The sequence below is a fragment of the Apostichopus japonicus genome, chromosome 14 (assembly GCF_037975245.1).
Source record: "Apostichopus japonicus isolate 1M-3 chromosome 14, ASM3797524v1, whole genome shotgun sequence".
NCBI lineage: Eukaryota > Metazoa > Echinodermata > Holothuroidea > Aspidochirotida > Stichopodidae > Apostichopus > Apostichopus japonicus.
The window spans coordinates 1287148-1303230 of NC_092574.1; the positions used below are offsets into that span (position 1 = coordinate 1287148).

Sequence of the window (16083 nt, forward strand, 5' to 3'; positions counted from 1 at the left end):
TTAATCCAATGGTATTCTCACTAATGAAAACGATGCCGTAGCTAGACTGTTGTTTCAAGTTAAGGGGCCTAATCGATCTTTCAATGGGGTGGGCGCCTGGGGGGGGGGGGCAGACATGAATGATCCATCTTGTAAAAAATATGCGATGGTTTTGGGGGGCCCTAAAATATAATGTGGGTCCCCACCTCCGTGGCTACGCCTCTAAAAGCATGTCGCGTGAGTTTCAATTATTTTATTTATATATGTTTTACTTGGGGATCAAATGTATGCCCCATATGAATACTAGGCTATATCACTGATTAAAGGAAATCTGGTCAATTCTTCAATGTTTTACATTTAGAAGAATGCGAACATTCCAATAGCTAACAAAAGTAAAAAAGTACCGGTATATGTCTTTGGAAATTTGGAATATAGTGGTAATATTTATAAATACTTTGGCAGGCCTACTGTTAGAGTTCCGGGGAGACCAAATATACTTAAAATATACTGCAAATCCAGGATAAACTGTCCTAGGGAGACAAGGTATTCAACAGGGGCGTACCGAGCGGAGGGCAGGGAGAGAGTGACGCCCCCCCCTCCGCCATGCAGATACTTTTTTGGGACGCGATGGGCGGCGGTGAAAAATCAAAGGGAGCAAAACAAAATCTAAATGTAGAACCTGGGGGATGGGGATTAATGGGGTTAAATATGTGCGCTACGCAAGCGGTACAAGTGTCTCTCTGAGTACATGGCCATATATTTGTATTCACATATGTTTTTTTCCTTCAAAATGTGATATAACCAGATTATATATTTTTTTACCAATAATTGGTAAAGGTTTTTTGTACCAAAAATGGAAATATTTAGTACACGAATGTAGTTAATAAGAAAATGGAAATGATTGCATCTAATTAGCCCTTTGCGAAAAACAAACATTTTCAAAAGGGGAGGGGAACCCCCACCCCTTATAACCCATTCCCCAGGACAGCGATCCACTTGTGCCTGAAAATGGGAGCAGAAAATTGACCTTGTCCCCCCCCCCCCCTCCCCCCACAGACACACCAAAATTAACCTGGCTTTACGTACGCCACTGGTATGCCACTTGCCAATTGCGTATATCCATAAAATGCCCATATGGCCGTAGCAATTAACAGAGGGGAGCCAGCCTCTCTCCTCTCATTTAATTGGGAATGTTGTCGTACACTGCGTCTCTGGATCTATCCGGCTGATACAATTGACATAATTCAAACGGAAATTTCAAAAATATCTTATGTCACCTTCAACTTATTCCTCATGATTCTTGCAACATCAGCAATCCCCTCCGAACACAAGATGATGCTGGTTTAAAATCGTCATCTTAGAAATTATAACCTTGTGGGTGGATGACATTACTCTGATAACATCAACAATAAGGTTAATTACGCGCTGTGTATATATATGCGAAGTTCAGACTTGGTTGTCTACCGATCAAGGTTTTCTTGAAACCAATAGCAACAACTTGAAGTTGACCTGCAGAGGGATTTTCCCTTTTTACGTGCCACGTATTTCAGGGCCTCACATACACCTGGACACAGTAAATGGAATCTGGGCATTCACACCTGGCTGTAGGTAGATACAGTGTGTGCGTGCGTACGCTCCAATTATGTTGAGCTGAATTCCCACGAATTTAACAGTAATATGTGAAAGTAACACCTGGATGTATCAGAGACAGATGTGCATGTACTGTAGTCTACTGCTGTGAATTTAAATGCGAAGATCATGGCAGCGTCGCGCGAGCATCGTGCATTCGGTAATATGTACTTCTGTAACTTATAAATTATAGGTGAGATATCATTCAAAACTCTCACTAAGGCTTAGGCCTACAGCTTATAATGCATGTGGACTACAGATTAGGCCCAAGTATGTTAGTTGTTAACACTACGTATCCACTTACGACAGACTTTGAGTGCACTACGTAACAACCGACTAACGTGTTTTTATGTCTAATAGTGTTAGTAATACCAATATGCGTAACTGCAACTAGGATACCGGGCCTACTGATCTGTGAAGAGGTAGAGCTAACCTCAACGTGTGTACATATAATATAGTGTAGGCATGGCCCAATAAAATGCACATGCATGCATCATGTACTTGTAAACTTAATGACAAGTTTGTGTCCCAGTTTCGTTGATACTTTTCTACTTGCAAAGATCACTTTGATTTGATAAAAAAGTTGTAGAGTACCAGTAATTGTCTGCCACTTCAAAGTTAAATGGGCCTGGTCATAAATAGTACTTTGTTCAAGGCTGGCAGGCAGCATCAAACTCCTGCTTGCTATGTGATAGGAAGTATAGACTTTAAAGTGTGATTGAAGTGTGATAACAAGAGTTTCTCACATGGAAAGAACTTGCAAGTTGTAACAAAATCTTAGTGTGAGTTGAATCTGTAACTGTTATCTATAGATACCTTCACGGTCAGACTTCAAAGTCCCTATTGTGTTTATCTTGAGGTATTTAGGCTTTGGCCTTCATACATACAAAATACAAGTTGCATTACATTAAAGATTTTATAGCAAAATTATTTTGAGTTAATTGTCCCAAAGGCATCAGGATTAAGCTTTCGTTTGAGCTTGACAGTGTTCAGGAATGCTGTGGTGCTAAAGTCAGGAATGTGAACAGGACGAAATTATTTTGTTGTTAAACTGTGTTGTTGTCTAAACTAACAATGTTGCCGCAGTTTTACCATGCTGCTGTTCAAACTCACGTTGATGTCTAAACAATTACGATGATGTCTGAACTCATGTTGCTGTCTAAATGAACGTTGGTGGTGGGTGGTGGTGCCTGCACTTGCATTGATTTATAAAATCACATTGATATCTAAACTTACATAGGGGGTGTAAACTTTTGTTGCTACTTTAAGTTCCATTGTTGTCTAAACTCATGTTGTTGTCATCGGTCCTGTTCAACAATGCACACTGCTGTACTGTATACAACTCCAATGCAAAGGGTCTCTGAAAATGTTATAGGCTATGCATACGCTGTGAATGTCAGAAGTCAAGTAAAACGAGTGTCTATAGACAAAATACCAGAATAAAAATACCAGCACTTCACAACTGATTTAATGGAGCCTCTTAAATGCTGTATGCATGTGCTGTGAATTTGGAAATCGAGTAAAATGAGTGTCTCGACAAAATGTCAGCATAATAAAGCCCTATAGAGCAGCATTTTGCGTTTGGTCGGCGTTTTCTACTTTTTTGACATGTCCATCTAGTTTTTTACATATCAATCACAAAACAGCAAACTAAGATATTAGCCAAGGTTTTCCCTGCCAACAACAAATTGGCGAGTAATTAAGGATATTTGCAGATAATGAGAAAAGTGCCCATGACAAATTCCACATATAAAATTAATCGCATACAGTTCCCCAAACCCACTAGTTTGAATTCAACCAATCAGAGATGCAGGTTTACTTATGAGCCGTTGCTAAAAATACATTCAAGACTTTGCGTTGGTACAACCAGGGAGTTGTTATGGAACTCCCTGGTACAACTGCCATATAGACTGTACATAAATCAAGCATGGTGTTGTATTACGTACTGGTCAATGACGTTCGTAGTGTTTAAATATTCATATTTTGGTCGAGGTTTATTGGGATCCCAACGGAAAATATCTTGGAGAAAAACAAAATTGAAAGTTGCAAATTTTTCGCCATTTATGCCACCATTTGAAGTAAGATTTAAATAGATAAGCTAGTTATGTATGTCGTTATGGCATAGTGGAGTCAGTGAGGCTGAGAAAAATCATAGAAAAGGACGCAAAATGCTGCTTTAAATGCTGTGTGAATGTGTTGTGAATGTTGGAAATCAAGCTAAATCTAGTGTCATTTCGGAACTCACTCCCTACGCAAAACAAGAAGGTAATGGGGACAAAAGAATAAGTTGTGAAAACAATTTGAGAAAGAAAACAGAATAAGGACTCACAACTTACATCCTTTCCAAGAAGACAAACTACTGTTCTAACACAAGTGTGAGAGACATTTCCTTAAAAGTTAATATTACATATGTCATCCAGTCAACCCCCCCCCCCCCCCCCCCCCGGCTCATCACATAAAGGAGTGAAATGTCATGGAAAGTACAGTAACAGTTCAACTTGCCAACCAAAAGTAGGAAGGAAGCGTTACAATTTTCTAGCAGTAGGAAACGTAATGGACTTATTAGTGGCATGAAATGTCTGTAGTGATATTATTACAAGCATGGCACCAATAAGCAGGAAATCTAAGTATGTTGTTTGGTTAGTTATGGTGACCTTTCGGCCCCATGTCCCTGCTTATTTTCACCATTTATAACATTTAATTTCAAAACATCCTTGACAATATCAACATGTACCAGTACTATTAATGCAATATAAATTAATCAATGCATGTTTCTTGTGTACATGAACAACATGAACAGTATATGTACATGGTGGAACTAACGAGTAAGCAATAATTTATAATTAGTAGATTCTCTTTCACAAGATTGTGGTTGTGACATTTTATTATGGTGACCCTGTTATGTTTGGTAACAAAAGATTTGATCAGTTCAGAGTATCTGTTAAATTGTATTCAGGATTGTTGATGAAGCCCTGAGTGCACTGATTTGGCTACTGTATATCATGTGTACAATTCCATACCTTTGGAGTATGTTTCTCTGGTGTAATGGTAATTGTACGTATACGTATTCACTGTTCTGTGTGACCTTAACCAACTGCCAATTTCACTCTTGTTCAAATCATATACTTAAGCTGGTAAGAAAGAGTAATTAGATGAAAGCTTGTATTTGTACTGTATATCAATGCATTTATGCTGGTCCTGTTTATCTCACAAGCAACCAAATTCAAAGCAAACAAGAAAATATAGCTTGGGTGGGACAATGAATATTCAATTCTTTTTTTCTGTGGTATTAAACCCATCATAACCATCACTCACCATTTTTTGTGCTGATTTTTGTTCAATTTATAATCTTGTACTATTGGACACTAGCTTCTTTAGCTGTACGGCTCAAAGTATTTCTTCAAGAATGAAGAAAACTGTACTTGACAGAGTTTGAAAATTCCCATGTTTTCATTTTTACCAATAAATGGAAAAGTGCCCGAGCAATGAAACTTTTAGTCGATTCCAAATTGAATAATTCATAACTCACTAAGTAATGATTATTAGGTCACAAAATCCAAGAAATCACCATAGTTTGACTAGTTGTATTTAATGAAGAGTAATATTCTTTCTCTATGTTGAGTACTGGTGTAAAGTTTCATGGTCATAGAAGATCACATTGATTATTTAGTTCAAAAGATCAATTTCTTGTTTTATTGCTTTTGTTAATGCAAACATTGTCATATTGATAGGCTGCAGTTTGTGGTTGTAATTATGTATATACTGTTGGGTCGGAATCTGGTTAGTGCAGAGTTTAATATATTGATTCCATTATTCAACAAGCTAGTCATATTTTAGAAGAAACCCAGTGGCCTCTTTTTGAGGATAAGCTTAATTCCAGCCTCAGCAAAACTTATCAACACTATTTTCAGATCTTGATTCATAGTGGAGGCTATGTTTTAACATTTTTAATATTAATTTTAAGCGCTAGTTTCGATTTTTCTTTTTTCTTTCTTCGTTGTACGACTTTTGCCTTTCTTGTGTTTTAGTCGTCATTTTGTAGGATTTTATTTTTGTATACATATTGTTTTTTACTTTTGCATTCACACAATTTATAGTCTTATTTTGAGCATGTTCTGAGGGATGTAAAAAAGTTGAAATCAAATCAAATACTGCAAATTTTTTGATGAATCCAAATTTAAAATAAAACTACAAAGTGCTTCCCTTGTACATCACACAATATGTAACTCTAATTGACCCCTATTTTTACAGTAAATCTTTGATTTTGAAATGTGGGATTAATGGCAGCTTTGGATAATCCAGTTGGTGTGTACATGTAGAGTAAACATGTACTGTAGAGTTACACAAATAGTATACTAGAAACTTTGGGAGTTACATTTACATCTCAACAAAGAGAATTGTGTTGAAGGCAATCACCCTTTCTTTCAGTCTGCCAAGCACTTGAAATAATAGAATAGCGCTGTCTGACGGTCCTTACCACTGAAGTGTGGAGACATTTTTGCTGGTATAAGACACACAGTAATGTATTCTACATTGGATCTCTACAGAAAGGACTGATTGCTTCTTTCTTGTCTCGTCTGCCATAACATCTTGAACCACAGAACCAATATGAATGTCTTGGTGACCGGGGCCAGTGGACTGCTCGGTAGGGCAATTGTGAAAGAATTTGAGAGCCACGACTGGAATGTCGTTGGCCTCGCCTTCTCCCGCAGTTCACCAAAGTTGAAGAAAGTTGACCTCCGAAATCCAAATGAGGTTAAAGAGACCATTGAGAAATATCAGGTACAAAATTTACAAATTATTTTACTCCCGTCCTTTTTTAAAGATTTCGAGAGTTAAACTAGAATAATGCCTTTGAGCGTTTCCTTCACTGCATGCTTTACTATGACTTTTCAATCCAATCCTAAGAAACTAAGATCTGACTGAAAGAAAACTCAGCTTTTAAGAATCTCTGTTTGGAAGTTTCTGCATGCAGCAACTCAAGGGCACAAGGTGTACATTGATCTTATGTTTCTGCAAGCTTTCTTCAATGTTTGACGTGTTTTAATTGTAGGTCATTCGAAGTCGACACAAACCAAAATCTGGAAGCTTGTTAACACAGTTTCCTAAGAAATGGAATGTAATTGCCAGATGTTGTACTTAGCAAGTCACTTCTCTCAAATGTGTGCAAAGTTCTACTGTAGATCAGTAAATGGCAAATCGGACAAGTAAAGAACATTAACTTTTGCAAACGTGCAAGATTCGTTGCTCCTTTATTCTGTACAACTCTAATGTACAATCACAGATCGTTACAAGTCAACAAGAGTCAGTATCTGGATCATGGTATCTAATTAAGCAGTGGCATGTTCACTGATTTTGTATGTGATAGCTTGTGGCTTTCCTAAACTTGAATACAAGATTCTCATTGCTTTGAAGGATGTCAAAGGTCACATTGGTCGTCATAGTGATCAGCAGATGGCGACATGTAACAACATAAAAACATTATATTGAAAGAATTGTAACATGGACAAAGTTTGTGTAGTTTGTTTAAATTTAACTATTTTCTGGAACTCTTACAGGTCTGTAGACCAAGTAAGTTTGATTCAAACATAGGGTTACAAACCATGAAAAGGAAGACACCTTTTTAGATTTAATTGCCATGGAAATGCTAAGAATGAACACTGGATACTTTCAGTTCTAAGCATTTTCTCACACCAATACCTTGCACAGTAATCACTTTTGAAAGCAAATTACAAATCGAGACATTTGTCTTTTTTTCTCGTTATATGAAATGAATCCTGGCTAGTCAAGCAATTGAACTGCATGCACTGTTTAGACACTGTAATCTTGTTGATAGTTGACTAACCTGAATGCCTAAAGTTGTGTTTATTAATTAATTCAGTGTGTGTCATGGTGCAATATGTAGTCAATTAAAACAAGTTCAATTTAAACCATCAAATCTGATTACTGTTAGCCCCTTTTTCACTTGTACTCCTGGAGGTTTCTTTTCAAGTACATGAGGTCAAGAACTTTCATGCACTCATCTACCCTAGAATGATTTTCTGTGACCATGCACAAGAGACAAGCAAAAGGATAGTTTATATAAATTTTCAGCACTCTGAATCCAAAGATGACATGATTATCTGTGTAATCTGTCTTCTGGAAGTTAACTAGTTTACTATATATCCTGAGTGATATGGTAATTAGAACCTGGGAGGGTTGTCCACCAGTTTACGTTTGGCGGTTTTATGCTTCCAAATTTACATAATGTCTTTGTTCTTCTTAGCCCTCTGTGGTGATACACAGTGCTGCAGAAAGAAGAGCAGATGTTGTAGAACAATGTCCAGAGAGTGTGGAAAAACTCAATGTGTTTGCTACAACATTTATAGCACAGATCTGTGGTAAGTTTAATCTACATAGTTTGAAGTGGTTTATGTAGAAAACAGAGACAATCATGTTTGAGAGATTACAATGCAAACATGAGTTGACATACAGTAGTAGTTTTAAAACAGAGCGTATCAAAGATCTGCTGTAGTAGGATAATTCAAAGAGTCAGCAAAATCATGTCTCTCGCAAGAAATTTTACTAGAAATATGAGTAACTGAATTGCATTGATAGTTTTATGCACCAAAATTGTGAGAAGTTGTAGCCCCCAAAATATAAAATTCACTTCATACTGAGCTTTGACCTTTTGTACTGAAGGTCTAACAACAGTTCCTATCATTGGGCACCTTCCTATGTCATTTGAAGAAAGTTTTCACAGGTATTGACACGAAACATAAGAAAGCCTATAGACATAATTTCAAATAAAATTTAGAGCAATTGTTAGCATTTTTAGTTTTATTGCAAACTGTGCAGTGATTTATGCCACATGTTGAGTGTTCTGCATAGACGTTACTATCAATCATGTCAACTTTCCAAGAAGAAATGGATTGGCTGAGTAATGTTTTGTGCTGGGTGTGTCAGCTTCCTGTTAAGGAGTGCTGTGGAAGGTTAGAACTTGTGTTGCCTAAATTCTAGCTGTGTGAAAGTTTGAAGACTGTATTGAGAGCAATTAAACAGTGTCAGGTGGTCTGTATGCTTGAAGAACCTGCATTATATCTGATATATGAACGGTTATCATATTCCTCCAATGCCTTTTGAGTCAGTAATACATGTATGTACAGCAAGTTGAATACCATATCATTTTTTTCTCTCTTGACAATTGTAATCTTCTTTTGTTTTTTAATAGCTACCAAGAAAATTCCCTTGATATTTATCAGTACTAACTATGTCTTTGATGGCAAGAGTCCTCCATACAAACCAGATGACAAACCTAACCCCATTAATAAGTATGGAGCTAGCAAGTTGAATGGAGAAGAACTAACACGGGCAGCTCATCCAGGTATTAAAAATCTCCAACTTTTACAGATAACTTTAGCAGGCCGCCAAAAAAAACCGTTTAATTCTATGTGTTTGGTGCTTTCACTTGGAAGAAATGTTTGGCACATGAAACAGATATCATTCACCCAGTTAAGTATTGATCTGTAAAGGTTACTTCATTGAAAACCACTCTGACCTTCACACTTTAACCATCACCTGTTTAACTGTTATGTACTGCAGTTTTAAAACAGTTGGCCTTGAAAAAAAAACAAGTGCAGTGCTGTTCTGGATGTGTTTGATATTAAAAAAAGGGTATAGTAAAGTAAACTAACAATGAACAGAAACTTTGTCCATGTTTGTTGGCACTGCTTTGAGACTGTATTTGGAGTTGTAAAACACATATTATAGGATTTATATTCAATTAATTATTGTGTGAGTTAATGAGAATCATTGAAATCTCTTCTTCAGTAGTTCCCTTTGTCTATCTTTTAAGGTTTACTTACTTTCTCCTTACTGTCTTCTATCAAGTAATCAATTTTCGGTGTTCTGTTGTTTTCTTTATCACTGCTTGGCGGGTTGAAGAATTACAAATATTCTTCCAGTAATAATGAAAATGGTTCTTTTCAAAAATTGGTGGATTGTACTTAGATATGAAGCTAGAAGGTGACTCAGAAGACGTATTGCAATATATGCAATTATCAGATAAAGCAGTGGGTGGAATTATTTCATGATGAGACACATTAAAACATGTTATGGTTTCAATTTTGATTCTAATGCAGAAATGTGTATAGGCAAATTAAGCTGACTGCATGAGTACGCTCTTCATGGAAACTCTTACAAGTTACTGGGTCTCATATATTTATTTGTCCTGTGCAAAATATTGATGGCAGGATGTGTCAGTTGGCAGAGATTATCAGGTTAAAAATGGATAGGTAAGGTTGTTAGAGGAGGTGATGTCTCAATTGTTTAGTTTAAGGTGGAATAGATTCAGGTCAGCAGATTTCAGGTAATTTTGGGTAATTAAGATTTCTGATGCTTTGACTGATTCTGGTGAGATATTTCAAGTGTCTTGAAGTTGGAAGATTTAGGTTTGGTCTGTTTTCTTGATGTTTTTTCTTGGATGGGTGGCATAGGAATGGTACTAAGATGAGATGAAATGTGTTCTCTTCACATCACTTGGTTTTAGATGATTTAAAGTTCTCATTATGATGAGAAAATTGATTTAGATGAGATAGTGTCAAATTATGTACAGTAGTTTCTTTAGTTTGCTGTAGTGTTAGATGATATGGACCCTGGTGACATGGTGTCAAGATGGTTCCTGTCTTTAAAAGATTTGGTACCATTAATTGGTATTCTGATGATGAGGTTGCTTAAGGTGATGAGCTTTTCTTTGCATTGCTGCAGAGTTGGATAAAGTGGTTTCTAGTGAGAGGGGGTACGGATGAGATGGTGTCAGCCAAGATGGTTTCTAATGATGTCTTTAGAAGATTTGGTACCATTAATTGGTATTCTGATGATGAGGTGGCATAAGGTGATGAGCTTTTCTTCAGTTTACTGCAGAGTTGGAGAAAGTGGTTTCAAGTGAGAGGGGGTACGGATGAGATGGCTTCTGCGAATGATTTTAGACGATTGGTTCCGTATGTTTGGGAGTATTTTGATAACGAGTTGATTTTGAGATCGTTATGAGGTTTCCTTTAGCTTGCCATAGTGTTGGATGAGATGATCTTATATGACATGGTGTTAGATGAGAGTGTTTTGGGATGTTTTGAATTCATATAATTTGGTGTTCTGATGATGAGGTGACACATCTGTACTAGGGACTCACTCTGACACAACTTTGACAATTTACTTTTAGTCTACAAACCGTCAACTGAATTAGTTTTCAGTTTGAAAGCTTAAGTTGAATATTACAGAGGTTCATTTTTTTGGGAATAGTAAACTGCTATGCAAAAGTATCAAGTTGCTGCACAAATGCTAAGATGTATATCAGTTATGTATCAACTGTATTTTAAGATGAAGTTATAATTCATTACATTGTTACCAAATAGTTTTCTCATAGCTAGCATTGCTAATGGTGATGATCATGATTTCATTTCAACAGGGAGCATTGTGCTTCGTGTACCTCTATTATTTGGACCAGTTGAGAACATAAATGAGTGTGGAGGAACGTACTTGTATAACTATGTGCGCTACTCAGGAAACATCAAGAGTGTCTGTCACTTCCAACAGCGGTTTCCGACTCATGTCAATAATGTAGCCAGTGTGCTGAGGCAGATGGCAAATAAACTATACAAGGTGAGAACAGCTATAGTCTTTGTTTACACTTTACTGAAAGTCACACAAATCTCTTTTTAATTCAACACATTTAATAGTCCAGTCAAGTACAAAAACCCTGACAGAGTAGTTAACTTGAGTAGTATTAAAGTAGTTGACATAATAATTCACCTCAAGTCACTGTAGGAGTACCACATTGTGGGAAAGAAGCCTATTGTTTTTGGTGGGGGTCAAAGGTCATTTGGGGTCACTAGGGGTCCAATTGTGAAAACCTTGTAAACACGATATCTCAAGAAGGGAAGGTCAGACCAACTTCATATTTAATGTGTAAAAGTACCACATTGAGTTCAAGAAGCCTATTGTTTTGGTGGAGGTCAAAGGTCATTTGGGGTCATCAGAGGTCAACTTGTGCAAATCTCGTAAACATGACATCCCAATATTGGAAGCTTGGGTAGATCTCATACTTGGTATGAAGGTGTAAAACATTGAGTAAAAGAGAAGCCTATTGATTTTGGTGGAAGTCAAAGGTCATATGGGGACAACAGGTCAAGCATTGTAAACATGTACACCCTCACTATACATTACATTAGATTCAAGAAGATAACTGCTCATGTTACATCATCGAAACCACAATGCATTTTTGCATTCTGGTTTGTTCTTGTTTTTACCAACACCCGTTGATATAGGTTGTCCGAATCTCAACTAAGCATTAAGATAAATAACTTCCTTTGATGTAGATATTATTTTGCTGTGTATGCATGCATGATAGCATTAATCAAATTTCAAGCTCTATCTTGGTGTATGCACTTACATATTCATTCTACAGTGTGACCTTGTGATTATATGCTTTGTTGCAACACTTATACATAATTACATTAATTATGTATAATTATAACACTTTAGTGCATACTTATGCTGAGTTAATTTGTTTGCTTCAAAGAATTACTCATGGCCCCTTGTAATGTCTTGAGTCCTTGTTATGTCTTAAGTCCTTGTTATGTCTTAAGTCCTTGTTATGTATTGAGTCCTTATTATGTCTTGTTATGTCTTGAGTCCTTGTTATGTCCTCAGTCCTTGCTATATCTTGAGTCCTTGCTTTTTCTTGAATCTTTGCTATGTCTGGAGTCATGGCTATGGCTTGAGTCCTTGTTAAGTTTTAATTTACAGAAATTTCATGCAAAACATGAAATTTGGTACGGGAGAAATAGAAACACTGATGCTTTCAGAATTCTTCTACTAATTAATTTGGAGGTCTGAGTTAGGTGGATGTCTCCATCCATGAATAGTCAACTTTTCTTCCGTTTGGAATGGATTTCTAATTTGATGAGATATATCTAATCTGAGCTGCTAATAATTAGCTGGATCGCCACATGAGATGAGATACAATTTTAAGTTTTAACATTGCTCAAATTTGATCAGTGCATACGTGATTGTCATAGAATCATTGGATGTCCAGCTGAACATCGATTTTACTGACCATATTATTGTGTTTGCTTCAAAAGGTCATACTTGCTCAGAGACTGAGTTCAGGTCAGGCTTGTACTCAATTGATATCACCATGCAGGTTTTGCATAACAACAGGTTATAATTATTACTGACGTAATGAGTTTGTGTCAAATATCTGGTCCTGGTGGTACAAACCACTCAATAGCAGAAGCCAGCTAATGTACTGTTAAACAATAACACAGCAGAATGCCTCTTTTGATACAGTAGCATGCATGCAGGTTTAACTAACCATGAAAAGTCATTGAGGCCTATTGGTAGCCATGGAAACAATGTGAAGTGGCACTTAATGATAGGGACTCATACTTCCCTTTTCTACAGTTTCCAAGGTTCAATCAGTGACCCAGCTTACACTTGTAAGAAATAAAACACGTTGAGTGTGTTATATATATATAAATATATACATATATTTAGAATTAGTTGCATTTGAAGCCGAAACAAACGAATCGATCCAAATATGATAATAGTTTCATATTTTGATGTTTTTTGTCATTTCTTAAAGGGTGAATCATTCAATGGCATCTTCCACTGGAGTTCTTCAGAACAGCACACCAAGTACACCATGACTGTCTGCATTGCCAAGTCCCTTGGACTTTCACACAAACACATTTTACCCCGAGAGAGCCCAGACGCTGTCACACCACGCCCTCACAATGTGAAGTTAGATATTTCTAAAACACTCGATTTGGGTATTCAAGTCGTAGAAATACCATTTTCCAAAGGCATTCAAGAATGTTTGGAACCGTTCCTCAGTAAGAAAGAATAATTTGACTTTAGTTTTCCTCTATGTTGCCTCTCTTTTTCCTTGCGATATTTTAAGAATTAATTTAATTTATTAAGCAGTTGACTCAAATAACCTCTACTTGCAGTTTATACTGCTTTGTTCAAATCTTCCTTCCATAAAAAAATCTTCATATCAAATGTACCAATTTTTGTAGTATTTTGTACAAATTTTATGGATATTAATTAATTGTTATTTCACTTGTCATGAACAGTTGATAACAATATATTTCATTGCATTTTTATAATGTAGTGACTTTTGTGAACAGATATGCACTGGGCACGTACTGAGGGTGCCCTGTGGTGTCTGCGTGAGACTACACAAAGAATCTGCAATTATATTCTTTCAAACGAGCAAAAATGATTGTTGTTTGTAATTATTAAGTAAGTAGTGTAGGTCAGCACGTAAAAGAATTGTGGGTGCAGTTATACAAAGGAGGCTATGTTAACCTTGGCCCTTACTATTATTAATTCCTTTGTTTCATAGAAAACTACTACAAAGGGCTTTCTTCTTTGTTGATATTTTGTGTTTACCTCCTGGTCACTATTTGACCGCAGTGACACTACAAAGTAGCGTTGGTTTGGTTTGTAAATTACTATAGAGGAATATCTGACAAATGCAATGAATTTCTGTGGTGATATTCTTGAAACTTTAAATCAATTTCAGGGTGGAGGAAATATAGCTCCATTCAATACCCCTGAGACAATATATTCATGAAAATACATTAAAATTCACTAAAGCAGTATTGATTACTGCTTGACGACTGTTACACCATTATTATTCCTCATACTTTCAGATATAGCTGTATTTTTCAAAAGTCTTTTCTTCATCTGTCACAAGTTTTCAGTTGCATGTTTTGTTATTTATGTATAAAGTGCCTTAAATCAAAAGAATATATCAACTTATTGTATCCAGCAGGATGTGTTTATTTACGACAGGGTTTTGTCGCAGCTCTGGTAACTAAAGCGATACGATAGTACAGTTTGCTAACAAGATGTCTCTCAAAATGGAGCACTGGGTATTTAAGAATAGCTAATGTCAATTTCTAAATTAGTGACTTTTTGTAAGGGCAGTTGTTATCAAAATAAAATTTATATTACCCAATTGTTATATTGCTTTACATTTTAGTTTAGATATTACCCATTATGACTTCAATAGTCTCTGCTCTATGAACAGCTTATGGCATGATAACCAATAGCTGTTTGTTCCCAGCCACTCCCCCCCCCCTCACCCAATAAAAAATGCTAGAAAGACCAAACCTGGTCAGCAGTAACGGACTTTTAGTTGTTGAAACTTAAAGCTGTATTTTGGAATGGAGTATTTGAACCCAGTAGTGTCTTGTGTGCAGTTGTTACACACACAAAATTCATTAGAGAGTTATAAGGATAACAGTAATGACTAAATCACATAATAAGATGTTACAGTAAATGTTGGTCTCCAATGTTTGTACTTTATTATTATGGTATTGTGTGCTAATTACTTCAGTCTCATTTAATTAATTAGCTGATTATTTAACAGATAGCATGTCAGTGCAATCCATCGAATACTGATGTATTTTTGAAAGCTGGAAACTCAGAAAAAAATATGTATAATTACACTTAAAAAATCTCCAGTGTATTCATTGTATCTTTGTATTGTAAAAGAGTTTAAGCTTCAATTGGACATAAAAGGGTGATCAGGGAAGTGGTGGGGACTGGGGAGGGAGGAAGGGGAGCCAATAATGATTAGGAATAGTGGTATCAACCACTATTGGGCTTTGGAAGATAAAGGTTTAAGCACAATAGTGCTTTATTGTCCCTGCCTGTGCTTTGCTAGGAAGGACAATGGGCACCTCAAAATGGATTTCAAACATTTAACAGTATTGAAACTGATTTTCTTGACCACTAGCTGAGACCAAATTCATGGTAATCTTATCCTGTATTCCTTATGGCATGTGTAGTATGACTCTACTACAACCAACAAAATGATGCCATCAATACTAGCACACCATAAAATAATTATTTGTTAAGGGTTATTGAATTTGATATATTCTTGTTGCCAATAGCCAAAGAGAGTAAAGGCCGATCACCATTACCCTCCACCCCTCCCCCTCCCCCCTCTCCCCAGCTTATGACCACTCTGAATTTATGTACATTTATTTATGTTCATTTGTATTGCTCGCCCCCTTCCTCATTTCCACAGCATGGTTAAGAAGTCAAATATTCATCAAACTTGAACAATCATTTCACTGGTACCATCAAAGCTTGCTCTCCCCCTGGAATATTTAATTGTCAATTTGAGCAAACCTAAGCAATAGGTACTTATGTGGGTATGACCGTCTAGAGAATTTAAATGAGTTGCTGTTATTCGAGACTCAATGTTATAAAACTGTAGACTAAATTTAACCCTTCAATATATGACTGTCATTATTTGTAATGAATTCATATTCACATAGCAAAACTATCATTGTGTATGCATATCCGCCCCAATATAGTTTGCTTTAGCTTCAACAGGCAACTTAAAGCACGATTGGTTTTGTTGGCAAACTACATAGTAATTCCATATACTGATATCATAAAGTACATTTGCATAATTTG

At 36.4% G+C, this 16083-nt stretch overlaps 1 protein-coding gene across 3 annotated transcripts; it reads left to right on the forward strand.

Moving 5' to 3' along the window:
• Positions 1 to 1589: 1589 nt before the first annotated feature.
• Positions 1590 to 15104, forward strand: LOC139980322 (methionine adenosyltransferase 2 subunit beta-like). Of its 3 annotated transcripts, none has more exons than XM_071991913.1 (6): positions 1590 to 1801; positions 6156 to 6390; positions 7874 to 7988; positions 8819 to 8971; positions 11051 to 11244; positions 13229 to 15104. In XM_071991913.1, exons 2-6 carry the CDS (start codon positions 6217 to 6219, stop codon positions 13490 to 13492), a joined length of 900 nt encoding a protein of 299 aa, XP_071848014.1. In that variant the 5' UTR covers positions 1590 to 1801; positions 6156 to 6216; the 3' UTR covers positions 13493 to 15104. The 3 variants fall into 3 exon arrangements, with proteins under 3 accessions (XP_071848014.1, XP_071848013.1, XP_071848015.1); XM_071991912.1 differs by having other exon boundaries at positions 1590 to 1768; XM_071991914.1 differs by having other exon boundaries at positions 1590 to 1768; positions 6210 to 6390.
• Positions 15105 to 16083: the final 979 nt, after the last annotated feature.